The 25,709-nt window shown below is 43.3% G+C and overlaps 1 protein-coding gene across 1 annotated transcript in view; it reads left to right on the top strand.

Moving 5' to 3' along the window:
* LOC308642369 (phosphoserine aminotransferase-like) overlaps window positions 1-22,811 on the top strand; it is a 28,269-nt gene extending 5,458 nt beyond the window's left edge. Inside the window, 7 exon segments of the mRNA XM_081281247.1 lie at window positions 1,464-1,546; window positions 1,549-1,668; window positions 2,545-2,717; window positions 3,409-3,578; window positions 10,048-10,176; window positions 20,051-20,188; window positions 21,440-22,811. Coding sequence (XP_081137373.1) covers window positions 1,464-1,546; window positions 1,549-1,668; window positions 2,545-2,717; window positions 3,409-3,578; window positions 10,048-10,176; window positions 20,051-20,188; window positions 21,440-21,545 — 919 coding nt within the window. The 3' untranslated portion in view covers window positions 21,546-22,811.
* The last annotated feature ends 2,898 nt before the right edge of the window (window positions 22,812-25,709 follow it).

Below are 25,709 nucleotides of genomic sequence, written 5' to 3'. Positions count from 1 at the left end.
ATTTTTTATTTTGAGACAAGTACTCATTAAATTTCTTAGAGCCTTATTAAGTTGCTGAAGCTGGCCTTGAACTTGTGATCTTTCTGCTTCAGCCTTCGGAGTTGCTGGGAGTATATCACTGCCCGGCCATAAATTTGCTTTTTAAAGTGCTTTGAGAAGCTGATTAGATGGGCAGGCTTGGAGGTAATTTTGTGAGGAATAGTGGAGGCCCATTGCACTGAGAGTGTTCGGATCTGGTGATCATCTGCTTGGCCCATCTTGCCCACGTCTGCCCATTGGGTCCCCTGTGACATTCATGGAATGATGAAGGAAGGAATATTTGGAACTTTAGCCTGGGACATTGGCATTGACCAGATGGCTGTAGGCCTCTTCTGACTAGAACTACTATTTAATTATGGACCTAATCTCCTAACCAAGCTCCTGTCTGTCCCCCTGTACTTGGACTTCTGCCTGGTTTCCTTGCATCTGAATAACTGATAGAGTCTCCTAAGATATGCGTGGCTGCTTTGCTATTTTACTGGTTACAGAATGTAGGCCAGGCAGAGTTCAGAACAAGATATTGCACACCACCTTTCCCCCAAGACCCTACTCAGTTGCCCTGTTCTTTATTATTTATGTGTATGCTAGAGCCCTGTTCCCTAGCCACTTGCCTTTTGTACCCCTTATTCTAAGCTCTGACTGCTCTAAGGCTTGGGTCCAGCTTCCCCGGCCATGGATCCCCGAAGCTGGTGGTATTCTGCTGCCTGCAGCCATTAGAATTATCATCTTAATTTTCCATCCTGGAGTCAAAAATTTTTGTTCTTAATCTTGATCTACATTGGGTTTGTGATTACATGACTTGGTCTAAGTGGTAATCAAAAATCCCTCCCAAGGGTCTTCCTGATTCATAGCATGCTATCTGACATAGAAAGTTTCAGGAGTTTCAGTGACAAGTGACGGGAACCTACCTCACTAGCTTTAGCAAAAAGTGCAATATTTACCCCCTTAGAGAAGTACAGTGGATTTAGGAGCTCAGTTGATACCAGGAAGGTCTTCTCCTTCTCCTGCCTCTGCTTTCATATGTGTTAGCTTTGCCAGATGGCCACTAGTGGTTTTAGGATTAGCTCCCACAAATTTATTCTTTCCCTCAAAAGAAAGTTCAAGCAAAGATCTAAGAATTGAATACCATTGGCCAGCTCGGGGGAGGGATGATTCCCTAAGAATAACAGGGTATGTTACTAGGAAAAGGAGGAGATGCCTCTGTTCAGATAGTAGGCTGTAGGCTTCCACAATAGTCCCAATAAATCGTTGTCCTATGAACAAATGGGTAAATGACTAAATTGGCAAGACAAAGTGGTAGTGGGACTTTACTGTATTACTTATAGAAAAGCCACCCAAGACAAAGCACTTGGTAGAGTATCACTCATTCTCCATCTTTGACCTTGTGAGTCTGTTTATGTGCGGTTACTTGTGTTTCTGTCCAGGGCAGTTCCAGAAAACTACAAGGTGATTTTTTTGCAAGGAGGTGGGTGTGGCCAGTTCAGTGCTGTCCCCTTAAACCTGATTGGCCTAAAGCTGGAAAGTGTGCCGACTATGTGGTGACTGGATCTTGGTCAGCAAAGGCAGCAGAGGAAGCCAGGAAATTTGGGACTGTGAACATTGTCCATCCTAAACTTGGGAGCTATACAAGTAAGTTCTGGGAGCTGGGCTGGATAGTAATGTGCAGATTGGTGGCTTACCCCTGCATAGGGTGATATGCAGTTGATTTTAATGCTTTCTTCCCCTTGTCAGCATTTAGTTTGATACCATTTAGGTTGGGTGGTTGCATTAATAGAAGACTACTAAGTAGCTTCTGCAAAACAGAGTACTGATAGGCTCATGTAGGTGAAAAGTCCAATAGCCAGTTTGGCTTTAGGTATGGCTTGATCAGGGGTTCTAACAATGCCTTTGGGCCCTGACGTCTCCTTGTTTTCTCTGTGATTTCCTCCACAGCCAGGAAAAGCTGACCCCTCTTTCTGGGACAATGACTATAGCTGCTTTTGACATTACTTATATTCTCCCTAAGTTTCATATGCTATGGAATTTTCAGTGACAGTCTCATGTCTCGTGCCCAGTCTAAACAAGTCCCTGTGGCTGTATTTGAGTCACATTCTAGCTCTTGAGCTGTAGATTGAATCAGTTGTTCTGAAACCACATTTGCTGAAAACCTGGTGAGGGCCAGGGTCTCAGGAAGAAACTCCTGAACTCTTAGTGGACACAGGATAGATGGATTCTGGGTGACAAGAAAAAATTATTTAGAGATCCACCGTGTTTTTTTTTTTTTTTTCTTTTCTTTTCTTTTGGTTCTGGGGATTTAACTCAGGGGTGCTTTACCTCTGAGTCATATCTGTAGCCCTTTAAATTTAAGACTGGGTCTCACCAAGTTGGCAGGGTGCTTTCACTTGTGAAATGCTTTGGGATCAGCTTTTTACTAAAGGGGGAGAAGTGTCAGTCTCCTGGTCAACACCAATCTATATTAGAAAGGAGGGTAAAAGTGCAAAGTCTCAAACTTGTCTTCTGTGATAGAAATTCCAGATCCAAACACCTGGAACCTCAACCCAGATGCCTCCTATGTGTATTTCTGTGCAAACGAGACCGTGCATGGTGTGGAGTTTAATTTTATACCTGATGTCAAGGGAGCAGTACTGGTTTGTGACATGTCCTCAAACTTCTTATCCAAGCCAGTGGATGTTTCCAAGGTACAGTATAAGAAGAGTGGTTTCTTTAGGGGGATTCTAGTCCTTGAAGCCAGGGCAGATGTCATTGAGAAGACTGACATTTGCTTGCAAGTGGGCCACTCCTGCACCAGGTGCATGAAACCAGGGGGAGAATGTCTGTAAAGAACAGTGCTGGACTTTTGGATGTTTTTAAAAAAATTTAAAAATATGAAAATTTTAAAAATTTTAGAGTTTTACCATTTGAAATTGTTAAAAAAAATTAAACATTGTACAGATAAATTTTTGGGATAAAAAAAATTGTGTTTCTTCTCTTGGTTGCCAAGAATATTTAGAAACTTCATTTTATTTTTTTGTGGTGCTTGGGGATTGAACCCAGGACCTTGTGCATGCCAAGCATGCATTGTTCCTCTGAGCTACATCTCCAGCCCAGAGGCCCAGGATTAAAGACTGTTTGGGTGTGCAATGGAGGTGTGCTGTGAATGTGAATGTGAATATGGACATGGCCTTTACAATGCTGGACTTCGGTAGCCCCTTTCAGGTGAGATCCAGGCCTTGGGCCTGGTGATTCCTACAGACCATGGGATGCTCTCTAAACAGGAGTGGAGTCACTTCCTCAAAAAAACATGCTTTGGAAAGAAGTTGGGAAGTTTGCATATATTGATAGAAAATGACCACAAATGCTTCTAAAGCAGGATACCTTTCTGTTTTTAAGTTTGGTGTGATTTTTGCTGGGGCCCAGAAGAATGTTGGCTCTGCTGGGGTCACAGTGGTGATCGTCCGGGATGACCTGCTGGGGTTTGCCCTCAGAGAGTGCCCCTCCTTCCTGGAGTACAAAGTGCAGGCCGCAAACAACTCGTTGTACAACACACCTCCATGTTTCAGGTAACTTTGGGTTGTGTCGCTATGGACCCCGCGAGGAGTTCTTACTATTTCCTATTAAAGAGGGGATGAGTTTTTAAAGTAGAGTGTGCTCCTATGAGCCATGACCTAATAGCCCCAAATATTTTACCAGGATTCTTTGTTCACGTCTCCCCCTTGACCTTCTACTGAGCAGTTTTTCTTGTTGCCCTTTGTAAAAACATTTTTAAATTTTTGGGCCATGTTTTTGATCTTGGTACTTCAGGCCACACTGGCTTGAACTGTTGTCCTTTTATGAACTGTAGCTGGCTTCTCTTCAGTTGGTAGGAACCTGCATTGCAGTATCTCAGGGAGAGAAAGGTTGCCCTGCTTTAGAGTCTTTTCACTTCCAGATTTTTGTGAAAACCTTCATGATGCCTAGTATTTCACCCTTGGTTGGGAAATTCTGCTACTTACTAACTGTGTGACCTTAGGAAGTCCCTACCTGTCTGATATTGGGAGTAATAACTGTACCATCCTCAATGGGTTACTGTGAGGATTATGTGATCTATCTATCTATCTATCTTAGTAAGTACCTGGTACTTGGTGACTTATATATGTCAGCTGCATTCTTTCTTTTTTTTTTTTTGGTACTGGGGATTAAACCCAGGGTTGCTTAACCACTGACTGGGCCATATCCCCAGCCCTTTTTTGTATTTTGTTTAGAGACAGGTCTCACTGAGTTGCTTAGTGCTTCGCTGTTGCTGAAGCTGGTTTTGAACTCGTGATCCTCCTGCCCCAGCCTCCCAAGTCTCTGGGATTACAGGCATGCACCATCATGCCTGGCCAAGCTGCTTTATTTCTGTTGTTAATTCCCGGAGCCTCAGCAGGGGCAGTGTGACAAAAGGGAAGTGCCAGAGTTTATTAATTTATCTTTCCAGGCAACTATGATGTAAAACAGTGGTACTTTATGTGTGGGACTCCATTAACCCTCCCAATCGCATAGGAGGTGGATACTATTACTGTTTTCATTTTGCAAGGGAGGAAGCTGAGGTCACATTCTAAGAAATGGCAGTGTTGGGATTTGAGCCCAGGCAGCCTGGGTGCCTTCCACCCTGTATTTTGGTACTTTGCAAAATGACCAGAGTGGATTTGTTTTTTAAAGGATTCTGTCTTAGGAGAATGAGTCCAGTTCTTCCATTCTATAGGATTTTTCCATGAGGGGCCAAAGTTCTCTTAAACTTAAAGGGGTGGGTAGGCTACTATGCATTTAGTAGTTCCATCTGGGTCAGGATTTTGTTAAAGCTCTCTCCTCCCCTAGGTGCTGCCTGTGGAGAATGTCTCCCATGTAGTCTACTATAGGAAAGAAAGGAGATTTTTTTTTTTTTTTCACAGTTAGAACTCCAGTGGAAATTTCTGCAGAAATCCAGGTATAGAGCAGATCCTCATTGTGTGTCCCCCATTTTCCTCAGGGATGTTCTAGGGCTAATTCTCCTGGTCATCTCTAAACTCCACTTTCTTGTAACTTGGCTGAAAAGATTGCTGAAGTGCGAGTGTGTCAGGGCGGACTGAATTCTGTCTCCTACTCCCTTGGTTTACCACTGGGGCTCTAGGCAGGGAGGTAGCACCACTGGTCACTGGCTAGCCAGGGAGCACACTGGGCAGGCTCAGTGTTGCAGGTCCAGTGGGAGACTTCAAGGGCAGGGATCCTAGAGAGGGGCTTTGTCAGGCTCTGTGGGGCAGGAGAGAGAAGGTGGTCATCCTTTCTTGGAAGGGTACCTGGAGGTGGAGCTGGGGTACCTGCCTCGAAGTTAGGTTAGTCTTTCAGGGGGAGGCCAAAGCCACCACTGCCTTTTGAAGCAAGGAGGTGGGAGGCACAGGGAATGAGTACTGTCCCTGAAATGTGCATCAAGGCCAGTAAGTTCTGTTCAAAGCACAGCCTGGAGGGACAGGGTGAACAGTTGCTCCCTTAGGCACCTTTTCTAAGAGCTACCTTGAAGCATATTTTAAAAAATTGAACACATTTTTTTGCTGTTAGGGTGAAAATGGCTTAGTGAGAACAGTGAGATGCTAGCGGGAGATGAAAATGGCTGGAGATACAGAAAGTCCTCCTGGAAGAGTGAACCCCTACCAGCCCCTGTTTGGGCCTTGACTGACCTTGAACCCCTCAGCTGGTGCACTGGGGCTAGGAACACCACTTAGGGAGAGGCAGGATTCTTTTCCCAGGGCTGAAAGGGGCAAAATTTCTTTTACAAACAGATAAAATAGTGATAATTGAAAATGTCTTAAGGCAAGTTGGTATGGCTTAATGAATTTTGACTCCAATATTCCCCCTGGAGGTTGCTTTGCTTTGTTATACCTTAAAAAAAGACAAGAGGAGAAAAGTTCTGTACAATTCTGCAAGATTGAGGAATAACCATGAGTCTGTGGGTTGAAATACTTGGAGTTCATTTGCAGTGCTTCAGCATTGAAGGAGAGGAAGTCCCCAGGGAAAACCTTTTCCACATGGACAGAGAGATTTATGCCAGGTACTCTCCCCAGTCTTTGACTAGGAGGCTGATAAGGCACCTAGCATACTTCCTAACACATAGGTAGATAAGGCTCCAGGTTTGAAAATGTGCCATGGATTTATTTTGTTTGTTTTATTTGTGTTTGTCAGAGGTGAAATACCACGGGCCCTGAGAACTTTGTTTTAACTGTGCTAGATAAACTGGGCTACAAATAGCTCTCTGTAGCCCTGAGCAATGAACTGGGGTGGAATAAAGGGCCACAGTGTCATTCTCTTTAACCCCTTGGTAGAACACATTAAACTCAATTAGTGGGCAGAGGAAAAGATGCCTAAATGTCCCTTTTAACTCCACAAAACATTTTTTACTTATCATAACTACTAAACCTCCAAGTTTCAGAATGAGGGCAAGTAATGCATTTTTAATTCAATCATTTTTATTTCAATAAAAATATGAAGTGAAGAAATGATTAACTCAGGTCACCTTTTTTACCAGAATGGGAGGTAGAGATGAAGTCTGTAGGTCTGTCCAGAGGGCTTAGCTCGCCCCAGGTTCCCTTACCCTGGGTGACATGCAAGAAACCTGGAGTCCTAGAATCCACAGGGGGGCGGATTAGTAGTGAAACCAGCTCTGGGAAAAGTGCTCTGCTCTCTGGTTGCTTTCATTAGTTCTGGAAAAAATTGAGCCACAACGTCCTCAACCAGAAGCTCCTCTGCAGAATCAGAACCTTCGGGAGTTTCCCACGGGAGTTTCCCACAGGAGTTTCCCACAGGACTTCTGGGGAATGCTGTTCAAAGCCCTGGCACATGGCAGTAGGTTGTATTCCTTTAAGAAATTTGTGAAAGTAACACATACTCCTAGCAAAGACTTCCAAGTGAGCAAGTCACCAGGGTAACCACTTTAACTGCTTGTCGTGTATGTATCTTGGTAGATTCTTAACTGGGCATATGCAAATCCAGTCTTCCCTCAGTGTCCATCACGGATTGGTTCCATGGATACCAAAATTCTCAGATGTTCCTGTCCCTTATCTAAAATGGTGTAGTATTTGCATATAGCCAGTGCACATCCTCCTGCATACTTTAAATAATCTCTGGATTACTTGAATACCCAGTCCAATGCAAATGCTATGTAAATAGTTGTAATACTGTGTTGTACAGAAAATAATAAGAAAAAAGGTTTGTACATGTTCAGTGCAGACATAATTTTTTTAAAACATCCACTCTTTTTTTTTCTTAGTTGTATACAGGCACAATACCTTTGTTTTATTCACCTGTTTCTATGTGATGCTGAGAATCGAATCCAGTGCCTCACACACGCAAGGCAAATGCTCTACCAACTGAGCTCCAACGCTAGCCCCCAGACACAATATTTTTTTTCTGAATATTTTCTGTCTAGGGTTGGTTGAATCCATGATGATGAACTCACAGATATGGAGGGTTGGTTGTATACTGAGCCATATGTTTAATTGTTCAAATGCATTCAGACTTAAGTGAATTCCTTTCCCCCACCCAGCAATATGCCATGGGCACTCTCCCATGGCAGCTCAAATGCCTATCTTCTTTTTTTTTCTTTTTAATAGTGGTGTGGTATTCTGGAGAACTCTCAGTCTCACTTTTCTCATCTGCAAAAATGGTATAATGGTGGCTCTGACCTCCTCAGTGGATTAATCCATTGCTAGCTGAAGAGACCAGTGGGAAGTGATGGGAACTGTAGGCAGGTGTGGCATGGTTGGAGCAAGTAGGTCACTGGGGGTGTGCCCTTGGGGACTGTATCTTCTCCCTGGGTCTTTCTCCCCCCTTCCTCTTTTTCTTACTCCCTCTGCTTCCTGGCTGACACCCTTTGCCAAGATATTCTGCCTCACCTTGGGCCCAAAGCAAGTCCAGCTGACCATGGACTAAAACTTCTGAAACTACGAGCTAAAATAAATCTTCCTTCTTCCGAGTTGTTCCTCTCAGGAACTTATGTCACAGTGATGAAAAACTAATATAACTTGAGTTTTTGGCCTACCCAGTTGAGAGTCTGAGAGCCAGTCAGTATCAGGAACTTCCTGTCTTAAGCCTTTGGCTGTTGGAACATCTTCCAGACCTGGGCTCTCCTGTGAGCACCTGTCCTGGTGTTGGTAGACTGAAGGTGTCAGTAAATAAGAGGGCAGCTGGGCTCAGGCAGTGCCACCCCATTTTTGCTGAGCATTGACTTCCATCAAATTTTTGCCTAATTCCCAGAGGACCTTTGTCCTGCCCCTTCTGGAGACAGCATAGCTGAGAGCTGACCTCCTCCAAACTCCCAACTCAAGGAGGGTGGTGTCTTGCTAGTGACCTGTAGTCAGTGAAGGACACCTGGAAGGACACAGTTCCTTTTTAAAGATGGGACATTCGGAAGACTGCTGGGCAGAACCATCCACTAGTCTTCAATTGTGTGTATTTTTGGCTTAGTCTTGGGCACCTAACAACAAAGACACCACTAGCTGCCATTTGGGTGGTCCATCTGCCTGTGCCAGGCTCTGTGCTAAACGCAGGTCTTGCAGGGGATAGGGAGTTAAAATGCTTAGTTCAGAAAGGGTTGGGCCCAAGCAAGTTGTCGGAGGGACTGGGGTGCAGCCAGATCATCAACACTATACCATGTGCTCTCCATTTCTTTTATTTTCTTTTTTGTGGTATTGGGGATTGAACCCATGAGTGCTTTGCCACTGAGCCATACCTCCAGCCCTTTTTATGTTTCTATTTTGAGACTGGGACTCACTAGGTTGCTGAGGCTGGCCTTGAACTTCCTCTCCTCCTGTGTCAGCCTTCTGAGTCCATGGGATCATAGGTGTCTGGTTTGCTCTCCGTTTCTTGCTTCTCAGCTGGAATGTTGGCTTCAGTTTTTTTCAGCTGAACTTCTTTCAAATGTTTCCTAGAAGTGAGATCCCCTAGGGCTTTTACCTTATGCCTTACAGTATCACCAACCCCATGATTTTGCCTCTCTTCTCACTCCTGGGTGAGAGAAAATCCCAGGGAAGTTCCTACTATTTACTTACTTATTCATTTATTTATTTTTTACATTGCTGGGGATTGAACCTCACACATGCTAGGCAAGTGCTGTACTACTGAGCTATGTTCCCACACCCCAGGGTAGTTTCTAATTGGTCTGTATAGATTCCATGCCCAACTTTGAGACCAGGGGAGCAAGACTTGTTGGGAATTTGCATGTTGAGTCGGAAAGCCTAGGCTTAGATTCCCAAGGAGGCTCTGTAGTATGTGTGTAAACAGCAGCACTGGGATTGGGGTCTAGACTGTAACTGGGAGCCATGGCGTTAATCATTGTGCCATACCACATCTGCTAGGTGGAAGGCTTTGAGCTGGGTCTATGAGGTAGAAAAGGTGAACAGTGTGAACTTCCAGCCTTTCAAGCATAGCCCCAAACCCAGACACACAGAAGTATAAAAGAAGGACTGAGTGGTAAGCTACACAGGTATTATGGGCAAGGGCATCTGGGATCAGAGTTTAGGAAGTAAAGATTAACCCTGGAAGAAGTTGGGGAGTTGGACTCTGATGATTTGTTGTGGGAAGTATGTTCTAGGTGTCATGGAGAGTTTGCATTAGAGCTGGGCTGGACAGAAAGGGACTGATGTGACATCCATTGAACGGCCCTTAGAGATTTAGAATTGTATTGACCCTTCCTTGCCTCATGACATCCTCTTGTTTACATGTGGTCTGCATTTATCTTGTGTCTTTCCTTAATTTTATTTTTTCAGTATTGAGAATTAAATCCAAGGGCACTCTACTATGGAGCCAGCCCTTTTTATTTTTTGAGACAGGGACTCACAAAAGGTACCTAGGCTGGTCTCAAATTTGTGATCCTCCTGCCTTAGCCTCTCTAGAAGCTGAGATTATAGACATGCACTGCTGTGCCCAGCTATCTTTTTCTGTTTCTAATAATGTTTTTAAGATTGTCTTAATGCAAGGTACCAATTTATTTGAAAGGTAACAATTTGCATTAATGGCTTTTTGTTTTAATTTTCATTTTAGCATTTATGTTACGGGCTTGGTCCTGGAGTGGATTAAGAACAATGGTGGGACAGCAGCTATGGAGAAGCTCAGCTCCCTCAAATCTCAGAAGATCTATGAGATAATTGATAATTCTCAAGGATTCTATGTGTAAGTCAATGGTGTTTTATCCCACGTTTTGCCTCTTCTGAATTAAAAACTGTATACCTTTGAAAAGCAGCCATAATCACCTTTCCCTAAGACAGTGACATACTGGTGAGTATGTGTGCACCTGTGAGCAGGAAGGTTGAGTTCTTCCCTGCTGCATCCCACTGCTGAAACCCAGGTTTTGGGATCCAGGTCCCAGTGGGTAATGGCTTTTCTCACTCCAAAGATATTGCCCTGGGGGTGTGTCCCCTGGGATAAGTCCCTTCTACTCCCTCCTTCCTTGTGTGTCACTTGCTGGAAGCTTTCAGCTTTATTTGAGTCCTCCTGTTGGAGTCCCCTGGTATAATTGCCACGCCTGGCTGCCTCCGTTACTATAGGAGAGATGCTCCCATCCCAGGCCTGTAGGGAGTAGAATTGGTTGTGGCACAGGTGTACTCCTAGTTAATATTTTCCTGACAAAGTGATGGATGAACATGTCTTGACCATTGCCAGCACCTGCGAGGGCTACAGAGAATGGACGGGTCTTGTATGAGCTTCTTAGGACAGCCATAACAAAGTGCCATATACTGGTAGCTTAAAATAATAGAAATTCCATTGTGGAGGCCAGACATTTGAAGTCAGGATGTCATTAGAGCTTTGCTTCCTCCACAGACTCCAGGGGAGAATCCATTTCTTGCCTCTTTCAGCCTCTAGTGGCACCAGGTAGGGCTGCCTCACCCCAGTCTCCACCTCTGTCTTCACATGCCCTCCTCCTTTCTGCTTGGGTCCTCTTCTCTCTCTGATAAGAACTGGCCATTGGATTTAGCACTCCCACTCTGGGTAGCTCAGGATGATCTCATCTCCAGATCCTTCTATTTATGCCTGCAAAGACTCTTTCCAAATAGTTCAAGATTCACAGATTCTAGGGGTAGGACCTGGACATGGGGTCACCATCCAACCTACCATAGCAGGCTTCTCACCAAAATGCAGATGTGAGGCACCTAATGCTGAGGAGCATGGGATCCAGAGAGTGTCCCAGCATCATTGCCATCTAGTGTGGCATGTGCAGTGTGTAAGTGTGTGTTTGTGTTGACACTCAGTTGTCAAACTAGGACCCTTGATTTTTTAAATTTTTTTTCCACATGACATCTCACTATTGCCCAGGCTGGCTTTGAACTTCTGGGCTCAAGTGATCTTCATGTCTCAGCATCCTAAGTAGCTGGGACTTCAGGCTTTTGCTGCTACACATAGCTTAGGACCCTCATTTTTAGTGCTCATTATCTTTGAGTTTTACTGTTATAACAATAATATATCTATGCCCCTGCAGTAATGGGGAAATTTGTACTCTCCTTATTACATGGGTCACCTGGGATAGAAAATATAATGCTTCAGTTCTAACTTGGAATGTGTGTTTCAACCACGACTTGTCATGACTCTCTGTACCATCCGTGGTTGAGGGGTGGAGTGGACTCTGGACAGCCGGGGTGAAAGCAGCATAGTGCTGCCACCTTTCCCCTGAAATGCCTGTCACCTACATCTGTGAGTTCTTGGCATCTAGTGGCTTCTAGCCATAAGCCCTGGGGGAATTGGGCTTGGCTGGATATCTGGGCCTCTGGGTTCTGCTCCATGTGCCCTCTGGGGGAAGAGATGCACCCTGCACCTTCCTGTCTAATCTGTGGTTCTGTGCAACCGAGCTTGGTCTTGGGGAAGCTTCCATCCTATACTCAGTGTGGAGGTGGGGGTAGCAGTGCTTATAGGAACTATGCATGATTAGCAGGAAATGGTCCAAGGAGTTCAGGGCCAAGAGCTAAGGGATGTGGCATGAACTTGGAACAGGGTGATATTGTTGGGTTGGAGGGGACGGGAGAGCTTTTGGATGAGCTAGAGCCTTGGTGAGAGTAGAATTAGGCAGAGAAATGGGCGGGAGTACTTGTAGGGACTTGGAAGGCAGGGACAATCCCACAAAGGCATTGAGGGAGGAAGCACAGTGTATTGGGGAGCAGACAGTGGGCCTCCTGGTGGCAATGGCTTATGCTGGGATTGAATGGAAGTCATGGAGAGGTCTGAGATGTTTTTGGTCCATTTCTTCACTCTGCTGTTGACCCATCTATCTACCTTCCTGTGCACCTATTTACTCAGCCATCTAGCCAGTCACTCATTCACCCGCCCATCTTCCTGTTCATCTGTCCACCTCACCATCCATCCTGCAGATGGCTCCTGAGTACCCTGGGCTAGTCTTGCTCTAGGCTCCTGAGATACCTAGAAGAAGAAATCACCATCCCTGACTCCCCCAAAGTGCTCAGAACCTGAATGAGTGGAAACATTTGGTGATTATTATGTAGTGGAGAGCAGTCTATTAGCTGTAGCTTCACTATTTCTTAGGAGGAGTACACACATAAAAATGTCACCCTATCAACCACCTGCCTAAAAAATGTCATCTCAGAATGACATTTCCTGAGGAGTCCAGAGCAGGTGCTAGCTCTGTCTCCTCTGTTTACTAAAAGCGGGAGACTCTCTAGCTGTTCCTGTGTGCCACTGAGGTCTCAGGAAACTCTTCACTCTTCTTTTGAACTATGGAAAGAGTTTGGCAAGATGGCCCTGAAGCTGGGCAAGGTGGTGCATGCCCGTAATCCCAGCAACTTGGGAGGCTGGGGCAGGAGGATTGAGAGTTCAAAGCCAGCCTCAGCAAAAGTGAGGCACTAAGCAAATCAGTGAGACCCTGTCTCTAAATAAAATACAAAATAGGGCTTGGGGTGTGGCTCAGTGGTGAAGTGTCCTGGAGGTGGGGATAGCAGTGCTTCGGGCCTCACTAAGTTGCTAATCCCTGGTACCCACACACACACAAAAGTTGGCCTGGAATACTGAGAGATGGATCATGATTTGCAATTTGCTATTGTCTTTGCTTCTTGTTTTTATCTTTGTCATGAACCTCCTCTCCCTTCATGCTCCCTAACTTGTAAGGCAGCCCCTTTCCTAAGCCTCTCTGAGTGGCTTACTAGGGACTGCAACAACCTACCAGTGACCCAACGGGGAGTTCTTGGACTAGATGAGACAACCCTTGAAGTCCCCAAGTTCATTCCACAGCCTAACCACTCCCATGACACTGGTGACCTGGAGTTGAGTCCAAGTGGCAGCATAGCATAGTGTCTTGGGCCTCGAAGCCCCATATTGCCACTATTGGCACGCGACACTTGGGCAGATGACTTGATTGTTGTAAGCCTCAGTTTCCTCATCTGTGCAGTGGGTATAATAATGGCACATGTGTCTTATGATTGTCATGAGGATTAAATGGCAATGCCTGTGATATAGAGTATATAATAAGTAGGTTAAGAGGATGGGCTCTTGTGCTGGTTAATTTGCGTAAAGCACTGGAAACAGTGGCACCTTGTGAGTATTCCTCCTCATGAGTTGGCTCTTCATATTACTATTTGTGGTTGTTAATATGTAAAGTACTTTGGATGTTCCTGACACACAGTGCTTAACATACATTAGATATTAACTCTCTCATCATAAGGATGTTCAAGAGGCAGATTCCTTATCCAGATGTGAGGTCACCTTGGTTGCCTTCTTAGGAAAGAGAAGGAAGCATGTGATAGATCTAGTGAAGACTAAATTAAAATGAAGCAGGTGGAGTACCAGGCACTTTATACATAGGCTTTTTACACACTGTATTGCCATTGCTGCCCTGTGAAATAGACAGGAAGCATGTCTGACAGAGGCACAGACAGGATAAGTCACAGCTGGGAAGTGGGATCAGCCTGGGTACGAATGTGAGGTGGGTGGGCACTATGTCACCAGGGCCTGTGTGGCTCTTTAATTACTACACCTAAGAGATGAAAAAAAAAAAAAAATCACAGATGGCAGATGGTGTGACTTTCTATATTAAAAGTGCAAGAACCAGCAGAAAACCGTAGGAATGATCAGTTGCAGAAGTGTGATCACTTAGAGCTCAGTTGTGATTCCATTCTCCACAAACATGCAATAAAGATGGAATTCCTAACAGACTCAGAATTATAAAATATCACCAGGTGCGGTGGTGCATGCCTGTAATCCCATCTGCTCAGGAGGCTGAGGCAGGAGCATTGCAAGTTCAATGCCAGCTTTCTCAACTTAAGTGAGGCCCTAAGCAACTTAGTGAGACTCTGTCTCAAAATAAAAAATAACAAAAAGGGCTCTGGATATAGTTTATTGTTTAAGCACTCCTGGGTCCAATACTGGTACCAATAAATAAATAAATAAATAAATAAATAAATAAATAAATAAAATATTTAGCAATCAATCCAAATGTCCACCTGTTCAAGTTAAAGCAAAAGGATGGCTTAAAAACTTTAAAAATAGAAAATGGTACAGGATGAACTTAGCACATTATCTATTATAGTTATATAAAGCCTTGTTAATTTACACAGGGGCACTGGCACAGGGGTAGACAATAGGTGAGTTAAAGAAGTTCATAAATGGCTGGGCACAGTAGTGCATGCCTGTAATCCCTGTGGCTCGGGAGGCTGAGACAGGAGGATTGGGAGTTCAAAGCCAGCTCAGCAAAAAGTGACGTGCTAAGCATCTCAGTGAGACCCTGTCTCTAAATACGATACAAAATAGGGCTGGGGATGTAGCTCAGTTGTAGAGTGCCCCTGAGTTCAATCCCCAGAACCCCATCCTCCCCACAAAAAAGAAGCTCATAAATGCCCATGCTTACTTGGGAATCAACTGCATGTTAAATTAGCTGAAAAATATTCATAACATGCTGTTTGAAGCCATGACAAATTAATTTAAACAAATTAGCATTATTTGCATCATGCCATACTCAAAAATAAATCTAATTAGTCAGAAAGTTCTAAGCTGGTTGCAATTATGCACACCTGTAATCTCAGTGATTTAGGAGACTGAGGCAGGAGGATCACAAGTTTGAGGCCAGCCTCAGCAACTTGGTGAGACCCTGTCTCAAGATTAAAAAATGAAAGGACATGGGGATGGAGCTCAGGGGTGAAGTGCCCCTAGGTTCCTCCTAGGTTCAGTCTATAATACCAAGAAAAAAAATGTTGGTGAGTCTTTTTTAAGTTTAGGAATACAGAAGCCTTAACTAAAAACAAACTATTAATCTCAAAAGCAATAAAGTAAAAACTGACATTTAATTTCACAAAAATCTTAAAATTTTACATAGTGAACAAAAACAAATGTCAGACATGAGAAAAGTTTTGCACTATATAACAGAAAGGTTGCCATCCTTAATATAGGCAAGAACCCACAAATGACTGAAAAGGATGACCAAGTACAAATTAGGGCAAAGGGTGTTGCTTCTGGTTTAAATAATCCAGATGAAATACAGCTGGCTAACACACACCAAAAAATGCCCAAGTTCATTAGTTCTTTAGGAAGTGCAGATTAAAATCATGAAGTGTATTTTTTTACCTTTGGTAGAAATTAAAAAGTAATTGATAACCTTTGGTGCTGGCAAAGGACCACAGTTGGATGGAAGTATTAATCTGAATAAATCTGGGGCAAAGTTTGCAATATCCATCAAAATTCAAAGCAAACTTGCCAGAGATATTATGTCTAGCAGCCACCCTACTCTGGAATCCTGTTGGATGCAGCCGTTTGCACAGAATTGAGCCGCTGTGGGTCCACTATAGGATGGGATGGTGAAAAATCTGCAGAGCGCTGCCACCATGCCTGTCAGTGGGGATTCGAGGAAGTTTAGTAGGATCAATGCATAGTAAGTGTTATGGTTTAGATATGAAGTGTCCCCCAAAAGCTCATGTGTGAGACAGTGCAAAAAGTTTTGAGGTGAAATGATTGAGTTGTCAGAGCCTTAACCTAATCAGTGCATTAATCCCAGATAGGCATGACCTGAGCAGTAACTGTAGGCAGGCAGGGTGTAGCTGAAGGAGATGTGTCACTAGGGCTGCCTTTGGGAAATACATTTTGTTCCTGGTGAGCAGAGCCTCTCTGCTTCCTGTCATGTCCCGAGCTACTTTCCTGTGCCCCCCTCTTCTGTCTTGATGTTCTGCCTTACCTTGGGCCTGGAACAATGGAGTCAGTCTGTGGACTGAGACCTCTGAAACTATGAGTGCCAAATGAACTTTTCCTCCTCTAAAATTGATCTTCTCAGATATTTTGGTCACAGCAGCAAAAAAGCTGACTAAGACAGTAAGAATAATGTGTACACTGGGAGTGAGGGTGTCTGAGCAGACACTGGAAGATGACTGTGTATGCCAACGGGCTAAAAGGAGAAAAGTGTAGAAAAGGATGTGGCTGTTAGTCTGTTTATGAAACCCACATTTGTATATGTAAATGTCACATAAGTATATACATGTTCACATATGCATACATATATACCTATTTTGACACGTGTTCATGTTTATATATCTGAAAATTCACGGAGGAGCACATACCAGCTTATTGTTGATAGCCACCTCTGGGAAGGGATGGTAAATCTTCATAATTTTACTCAGATTTTTTTAATCACATAAAGTAGTTTTTAAAAAATGTACTTATTCACATACAGTTTTAAAATTGATTTTTTAAAAAATTAATTAACCAGCCATCCTCTTATCTCAGCCTCCTGAGTTGCTGAGATTACAGGCATGCACGATTACATCCATCTTAAACCTTTTTTTAAAAAATATATTTCAGTGAGAGAGGGGAGAGAGAGAGAGAGAGAAAAATATATATATTTCAAACTTTTTCTTTCCTTTTTAGATGTTCATGACAGTAGAGTATATTTTGACATATCATACATGCATGGAGTATAACTTCCCATTCTTGTGGTTGGACATGATGTGGAGCTACACTGGTCGTGTATTCATATGTGAACATCCAGCTCAGACCTCTCTGACTAATTAGAATTTACTAGTGTGGTGTGAGGCAGATAGTTCTGATTTGTGTAAGTGGAGACTGTAAGGTTTTAAACCATGGAGATCTATGACTATTTTATGGGCTTTTCTCTCATGTATTGTACTCTCTATTGTTTACGTGTTCATTTCTGACACATCTTTTGGAGGGGACAGACTGAAATAAGTGGGTCAACCCCTTGTCCACTGACCTGACATTCTGGTACCCCTGACCCTCACCACGTCTGTGAGACAAGTACCTCTTGTTGAAGCTGCCCCTTCCCTCACGCGTACCCCTCCTCCAATACCCTGGGGAGTACTTGGGGTGTTTTGGGGGTGCGAGGGCTCTCTGGAATGCTAATCCCCTCTGTGGGAAGGGTTTTCAGAAGATATGTTTGGGAGAAACTGTCCCTTCATGACCTCCCCCTGGGGATTCATGCCACAGGAGGCCCAGGAAGTCAGTAAAAAGCCTGGTCAGGCCACTTAATGCAGCATTCCCTAAATTAGGATGGCTTGAGGCTCCCCAGGGCTGGGCTTGGGACAGGCCCTGTTTCTTTTGACCTAGAAAGTTCTTGGTAAGCACTTTCCAGCAGGTCTCTCTGTCTCCCAGTTTCTTCACCCTCAGTCTCTGCTAGTTCTTTTTTTTCTCAAACTCAGATCTGTTGTGCAAACTTCTTGTTCATTGCTCAAGGACCTGGTCTAATTCCCAGCAGAGTGAATCCACAGGGCCCTCCATGGGCCAGGCCCTGCAGCTCTCCCCTGCTACCTTGTCCAGGAACCCCACACCCCAAGTAAGCTGGAGAACTTGCCCGCTGCCTCTGTGCCTTGGAGCTGCCGTAATGCCCTCCCTCTTCCTCTCCCTGTCTTGGCATCTCCCACAGCCCCTCTGAAACCTGTGGGCCTTCTCAGCAGAATTACTTGCTGTGCTCTGAATCCACAGGTTATGGCTCTTGGTCCTTCTTGAATGGAGCTGTTAATTCCCTGCAGAGCATCTCTCACTAGTTTGGGATCAGTTAACTCCCCTTGATCTTTTCCTTCTCCCTCACACTTGTTTCAGCAACATGGTCACGAGTGCTGTGTAAATGTCTGTTGCATGGCGACTTCAACTTTAATTTCTATCTTTTATGACATTATTGCTTTGTGATATCTCCTACTTTCATGATAGGATGGGTAAGCTGGGGAGGTGAACTCTAATTACAGATCCTTAATTTCTTGTAATTTTTTATCTTAACTGTGCTCTTTTATTGGTTCACCTCTCTGATTGGAGCCTCATATTGGGAGCCTGAGGCACAGAATATCAAAAGAGGGTAGCCACTGAATATTTAATTTAAATGTCAGCTATGAAACTTGCTGTCTTCTGGAAGGGGGGCTTGGAATTGAGCCGAGTCTGCTGCAGTTGCTTGGTTCCCCTTCTTGCCTCTCTTCCTGGTGGTGTGTACTTGACTTCCATTAATTGTAATAGGGATCGTGGTTGTGCCAGAAGGGGGCTTCTCCCACTTCATTTATTTGCTGTTTAATTTTAGTGAATCCTGCCTATAGAAGTATAAGAATAAAATAGGATGTACTTAAGAAAAGGGAGAGAGGGCCATATGTTCTGCCTTTCTTTCATTCTGGAGTTATAGTTCAACTCATCTTCCATTTGTCTCTTCTGGTTGTCAGTGGAGAATAATTTTGGCTGCTTATCTTCCAAATCAGATACTGAAGTCAGATACTAATCTTTTCCAGACAAAAAATTCCTCATTCATTTTTGAGAGTCTCTGTGTGCCTTAGGCAGGGTGCTGGGAGTAAAAGGATAATTTTATTGCATTTAACAGATACTTATATAGCATTGATATGTTCTGGATGCTGCTTTAAATTGCACCAGGTATATCAGTGGCCTATCTCTGTGTCACAGAAAACTCCAGAACTTACTAACTTAACCCTTTTCCGTGCTCATTATTCTTTGGGTCAGCAGGTTGGGCCGAGCTCAGCTGGGTGCTTCTGCTGGTCCCAGGAGCCCTCAAAACTGAAGGCATCTGGTGATTAAGCTGCTGCCAGATGGTTTAACGTGGTTTCACATGTCTGGCACTTGGTGCTGGCTGTTGGCTGGGATACTTACCTCCATTCTGCTAGCTCAGACTTGTGTAAGTGGCAGTGATGTTGAAGATGGAGAGAAAAGAAGCTGGTGTGAGGTAGAATTATTTATTTTGCAGTCCCTTGGCCAAACTAACTCACAAGGCCAGGCCAGAATCAAAAGGTAGAGAACTTGACCTTGCCTTGTTAAAACAAAACAACAAAAACATTTTTTTTTTTTTTTTTTTGTATTGAGGATTGAAGAATCCCAGGGCACCAAATTTACCACTGAACTACATCTCTGGCCCTTTTTATTTCTTATTTTGCTAAGTTTCTTAGGGACTCACAGTTGCTGAGGTTGGCCTTGAAATTACAATCCTCCTGTTTCAGGCTGTGGAGTTGCTGGAATTACAGGTGTGCGCCACTGCACCCAAATCTTTTAAAAAATTTTTAATTATGCCCTCAAAATTCTCTGTTAATACTTGGTTTATTTAATATATAAACTCTTGAGGAAAGGTTCTGATAGTGTTCTCACTGTTCTGGGAGGAAAGTGAGGCACAGGAGGGAGGTAACTTGGTCGAGGTCACACAGCTTAGAACAATACAGGGTGACAAACCCTTTAAAAACTGCTCCTCATTATTTTCAAGCCTTCCAAACACTGTTAGGACAAATATACCTCTGCATCTGAACAGAGAAAGGGTCCTAAACACTTGCTATATGGCACCCTTGTGTTGGATCCTTCCTACCTGTTGAATCTTTGGATCATTGCAACTAATTTGCAGTAGAGGTATTATTCCCAATATTCAGCCGAGGAAACTGAGGCTTACAGAAATTAAATACAAATCTTACAAGAGTCTGGTCTGTCTAGGTAAATTATAAATGTCCTGGGACAGATTTTTGGTTTTGTTTTAATCGTCTGCTTGCATCTAGAAAATGGTTTTTAAGAACTTGTAAGTTTCTTAATGATAGCCTGTGCATTTCAGAAAAGTAGTTGGAATATGAAATGTGTTTTTCAGATGCCCAGTGGAGCCCCAAAATAGAAGCAAGATGAATATTCCATTCTGCATTGGCAATGCCAAAGGAGACAATGATTTAGAGAAAAGATTTCTCGATAAAGCACTTGAACTCAATATGATTTCCTTGAAAGGCCATAGGTGAGTACACCTCCAAACCAGATGCTTCAGAGATTTTTTTTTTCTTTTTCTTTCTTTCTTTTTTTTTTTGGACTAGGGATTTGACCCAGGGGTACTTCTTTACTGCTGAGTCATATCCCGGCTGTTTTTATTTTTTATTTTTGAGATAGGGTCTCCCTAAATTGTTTAGGGCCGCACTGAGTTCCTGAGGCTGATTTCAGATTTGTTGTCCTGCTGCCTCACCTTCCCAAGTCACTGGGATTACAGGCATGGGCCATAAGCCTGGCTTGGTTTTGTTTTTCAAAGGCAAAACAAAACACATCTGGGAGCCTGCTCAGCTTGGAGGAGCAGTTTTGTTAACTTGGGGGAAATAGTTGTCTCAGTTGTATTCCTTCCTCCTGTCTATAGAACCCAGGGCACAGTTCCCTGGCTCCAGTGGAGTCACAGCTTCTATGAGGTTTTGTTAAAAATTACCTTTGAAAATCTCTTAACTGCTTTTACAGCCGTCCTGTCTGATGAGGCTGGCACCACTCTTTCTATTGTTAGAACATTGCTGCGTCTCCAGCTGAACACCAGAGGATTAATTTTACATACTCCAAAAAAATAAATGTCCTCACACACGACACCAGCAGCAGCGAGCTGCACATCCCAGTCTGGCTGTTGCAGCAGGATCATGAGTGGCCTGGTGCCGAGCCCCACGGTCACCATCTTCATCCATGGATCTTTTCTTCCCCTTATGTAGTTTTTGTATTTATCAAGAGTGAATAGTTTGAATTAGTCCAGGTGTGAGCAGCACTTTCACTGCATAAGGGAGATTTTTTTTTTTTTTTTTCTAATGACTCAGACATGGAAGCTAAATGCCACCTGTTGGGAGTTTTCAGGTGGGAGGTTGGGCACTGTTGGCCTCCAGTGCTGTAGCTCTCAGGAGTGATGATTAGGCAGAGTTGTGTTGCTACTGAATTAGATGTGTGTGTGTGTGTGTGTCTGTTGGATAGAATCCAGGGCTTCTTTCTTGCTGGGCAAGTTTTCTGCCATTGAAACCCCCAGCCTCTACTTCTTCTTTTTTTTTGGTACCCAAGTGTGCTTTATCACTGAGCCACATCCCCATCCCTTTTTATTTTTTTGAGACAGGGCTTTGCTAAGTTTCTGAGGCTGGTTTTGAACTCGTGTTCCTTCTCCCTCAGCCTCCTGAGATGCTGATTACAGGAGTGCACCATTGCACCCAGCTGATACTCTCATTCTTAATGATTGAATCTGTTTTGGTCATTCTAGGTCTGTGGGAGGCATTCGGGTCTCTCTGTATAATGCTGTCACCACTGAAGATGTTGAAACCTTGGCCACCTTCATGAAAAATTTTTTGGAGATGCATCAGCTATGAAAGAGACCTATTCTCTGCCTTTGTATAATGTATACAGAGTTTAAAGTAATTGGGAATGGCTACAAAAACTTGACAGACAGGTTAAGTTTCTTCAAATAAACATGCTTATTATAGATTCCATTTTCAAAGAACAACAGCAAGACATCCACAGCTCTGCCCAGTTGATGCAACCACCAGCTACTGGTCACCTCAATTCTGACTCAAACTGGAAGTATTTTTAAAAATCTTCCTCTTGCTTTTCTAATGAATTCCAGCCTATTTTGTCTTTGCTGCTACTTTTTCTAGCTAGACCTCAGTATTTGAACTTGCTTGGACTTAATTATGCCAGTTGCAATTAGTTATGGAGGGTGTGTGGGGGTCCTCTGGGTACAGAATCTGGGAGTAGTGGGGTCTCCTGGGTTCTGCAGCTTTGATTAACCCATTATTCCCAAGTTTTCAACTCTGCAAATATTTCAATGAAATTGACACAGGTGCATAAATTAGGTTGGAAATCATAACCTAAAGCTTATTATATAGTTTATTATCATTAAACATATAATGATAATCATTAATTAATATTAATATTATCACTAATCATTCACCTATTACTTTTCTCAACAAAATAGAACTCGAAAAACATAAATATTTATTTCAAAGTTATCAAAGGTGGTACATTTGTTGCTCAATTTAAGTTTTTTAGGTATTCCCTAAATGGGATCATGGAACATAATGGGTTAAGGTTAATATTGATCATTTGGTGAGCATGTGGAGGGCCAGGCAAAAGGGCAAACTGTAGGTCTTTATACTGTTATTCTCTTGAAGAGATAAGTGACTTACTGTATAAATGTTTATATAGTAGGGTCTGTTTTTAATACCACTTCATTTATATCTCAGTGCATTTATATTTCTAATGAAACGGTTCTCAGTGATATATAGAAGCTTAGAGTTTGTTAAATCCCTGACCTTGTGTACTACAGCATTGTATTAGGATCAGTTGTACCCCCTCTTCAGCCCTTTCCCCTTTGAACCTGCTCCATGGAAAGAATCTAGAAGTTTCACAATTTGCTTTGACTCTTCCTTTCAATAGGGGGAAGAAATGGTTGTGTTATGTTTTTCATTTATGCCATTAAACTGAAAATCTGTTAGATTCCCTTATCCTGTGTACACTTGGTGGTTTTCTTTGTATTGTGTGACCAGAGCAATACTGTGACTCCCAGAAGATCTTTGCTGGAGTCTTTTCCCCTGTTATGTATCTGTTGTCAGTATTTTATGTTGAATGTGAAGAACATTAAAATCCTGAGATGTAATAAAGCCTTGTGAATGATTCTTCTACCTGACTTTTAGACAAATGTTTCTATTTTAAGACATTTTGGGGCTGGGGATGTGGCTCAAGCCGTAGCATGCTCGCCTGGCATGCATGCGGCCCTGGGTTTGATCCTCAGCACCACATACAAACAAAGATATTGTGTTCGCCAAAAACTAAAATAAATAAATAAATATTAAAATATTCTCTCTCTCTCTCCCTCTCTCTCTTTAGGAAAAAAAAAAGATGTTTTGATGAGAAAACTAGAGTCTAAAAATAGCATGTGATAGTGTAATTTAATCTAAGGTGTAAGACTTGAATCTTGTGCAATTGTGTTTTAAAAATTGAGTGCAGTGTGGAAGTTTTCCATTTGCTTTTAGAACAGACATTATCAGCAAACCACCTTCTGACCCAGCTCACCGGGTAAAGTTCTATGAACTCTGTCCCCCTTACCCCAGAAACATGCCAGTGGGACAGTTTTGAGCTCTGTTTCTGTCATGTTTGATTGTGTAATGAGCACTCCACTGACTTCTTGTTCTGTCTCTGCACTATTAGTTGAGTTTTCTGGTCAGGTCTCAGACTCCTGGGCTTGGTTCTCATCTCTAAAAGGAGGGGTGAAATAACTGCTTCTTATCTCAGGAATATTTAAGAGTTTAAAGCAAGTGCTTGATGTGAATGATAATCATAGTAAACCTTTTAGTAAAAGCCAGCCAGTCCATGGAATCTGACTAAGTGTCCACCTACAGTAGTGGTGCTTGGCGTCCACTGTGCCTCCTTCCTCACATGCGGCTGCAAATCCCTGTTATCTCTGCCAGCGCTGCGTTGCTCGGTCTGTGCTTCTTTCCATCCTGCTGTCAGGGCCAGCTCTGTTGTGTCACCCTGGTGATTGCTTCAGCAGTCTCGTCTGCCCTGTCCTCTCCCACCGCAGCCAGTTGGACTGTGACTTCCCCTTGTTCTCCTTGTTCATTCATAAAGAACCCAGGCCTCTTACCCTGGCAGTCACAGCTTCATCACATCTGGCCTGACCCCTTGTCTCCTATGTTCATGGTTCTTGGAATGGGGGCATTTGATTTGCCATGCTGTGACGCCACCAAGGGAGCCTGGGGTTCCTGCACTCAGTAAGCCAAACTTCCTTCAAGGTGTCTGCAGCCTCAACCTCATTCATGTCTTTACTGAAAGTGTTGTTGTTTTTTTTTCCTTAGTTTTCACCATGGTGACCCTTCTGTCCCATCAGAGCATCTCCAGCTCTGTTCTTCACTCTACTGAGGTGGCCACTTGTCTTCTTCCCTGTAAAGCAGTGGAGAAGGAGTCGAGATTCTCCTGCCCCTGACAGCCTGCCTTGCCCTTGGGAGGTGCTGGATAATTGTCTGCTGAATGAATTGAAGGTCCTAAGGGAGGTCTTCCTGAATGTTGCATACCCAGCCTAGAGTAGTAAAGGCAGAGAGAGAGACAATCTCAAACACGTCGATTTTTTTTTCTTAAATTTCATTTTTTCCCTTCTCTTTTTTGTAGTACTGGGGATAAAACCTAGGACCTCACGCATCTAGGCAAGTGCGCCACCACTGAGCTCCATCCCCAGCCCTTGTTTCCTAAAATATCAAAGGTTTAGTATACAATTTCATTTTTTACTAGAATGGTCAAATATGGTTCCATGGTTGAATGTGGAAATTTAAAATCTTAGCGGTTCCCTAGAACTACCTAAATATGCAAGCTTTTGGAAAATGGTGAGTAGCTTCCTATAGACAAAGGGTATCCACTTATCTGGCCACAGGAGTAAGTTTTGAATACAGATTGCTGGAAATTAGTCATCAGAGTGTAACACTCGACCCTTGTCTCAAGGAATGAGCTGATGCCAGTCTGCTGACTATGTGGAAAGAGGAGGAAGGGGAGATAAGGATGCAGACAGCTGGTAGGCAGGCCTTAGGAGAGAACCGGCTGCTCTGTCATTCAAGATTAAAAGCCAGGTAGACAAATGTGTCCTTGGGGCTTTCAGAGGCTGTGCAAGGGGCTGCCTTGTGTTCCTTGGATTCCTTGTATTTCATTGAACTGAATCTGAAGTTGTATTTTTCCCTTTTGAAATTCTTTATAACACATAATTGTTCTAATGCCATCCCAGTGAGAAAAAACAAATTGGTTCCCCTGTTTCTGAGGTTTACCTCCACACACTGCTTTGTTTTCAGTACCCCAGTTCTGTGCATAAGAAATGAGACTGGGTTCTGTCTGTAACTCCCCATGCCCCTGCTAGACTGTTTATTGAAGTACCCATTGCCATTTTGTCACAACATAGTTGATGCTGGAAGGTTTGGTGTGCTCCTGGGTGAACTATATGAAAAAACATAATTATCCCTCTACCCTTCTTTGGAGCTGAAGCAGCGGCCACCAAGGCTCGTAAAAATGGACAAGACCCACTGATAGATTAGATGTCCAGTTCTGCCAAAGGCATTGCTGGGCCTGGCCTTGTATCACTCATGATAAATGTTTGTTGTATTATGTTCTTTGGAAGGAAAATAAAATGAGAATTTTCTTACATTTGATTGGAATGAGCATAATTAAAAAGTGAAATACTACTGAGTCTGCTAAGAAATCAATCACTTTAATTAGAAAGAAGATTCCTTGCCTCTGTTGGTAATTGGGCTCTTGGCAATTTAAAATCGGAATCCCTGACAGTTTGTGATAAATTGGCTCCTTTTGGGCTAAAGCAGGTAAGAAGTTCTAATTACCTCTGGATTATTCCAGAGTGGATGGAAAATCTCGATCAAAGAGCTGTTGGGAGAGACAAAAGCTGACAGTGAGCAAAGATTTATTGAATTTTTTTTACAAGAAGCTAAAGAATAACAGTTCATTTGATGTGACAGAAACAAGAGCTTGTATATTTGGAATCC

The sequence above is a fragment of the Spermophilus citellus genome, assembly GCF_964194105.1.
Source record: "Spermophilus citellus genome assembly, chromosome: 2".
Taxonomy (NCBI): Eukaryota; Metazoa; Chordata; class Mammalia; order Rodentia; family Sciuridae; genus Spermophilus; species Spermophilus citellus.
The sequence above is the reverse complement of the archived record's forward strand: the minus strand, read 5'-3'. Positions and strand labels throughout refer to the sequence as shown.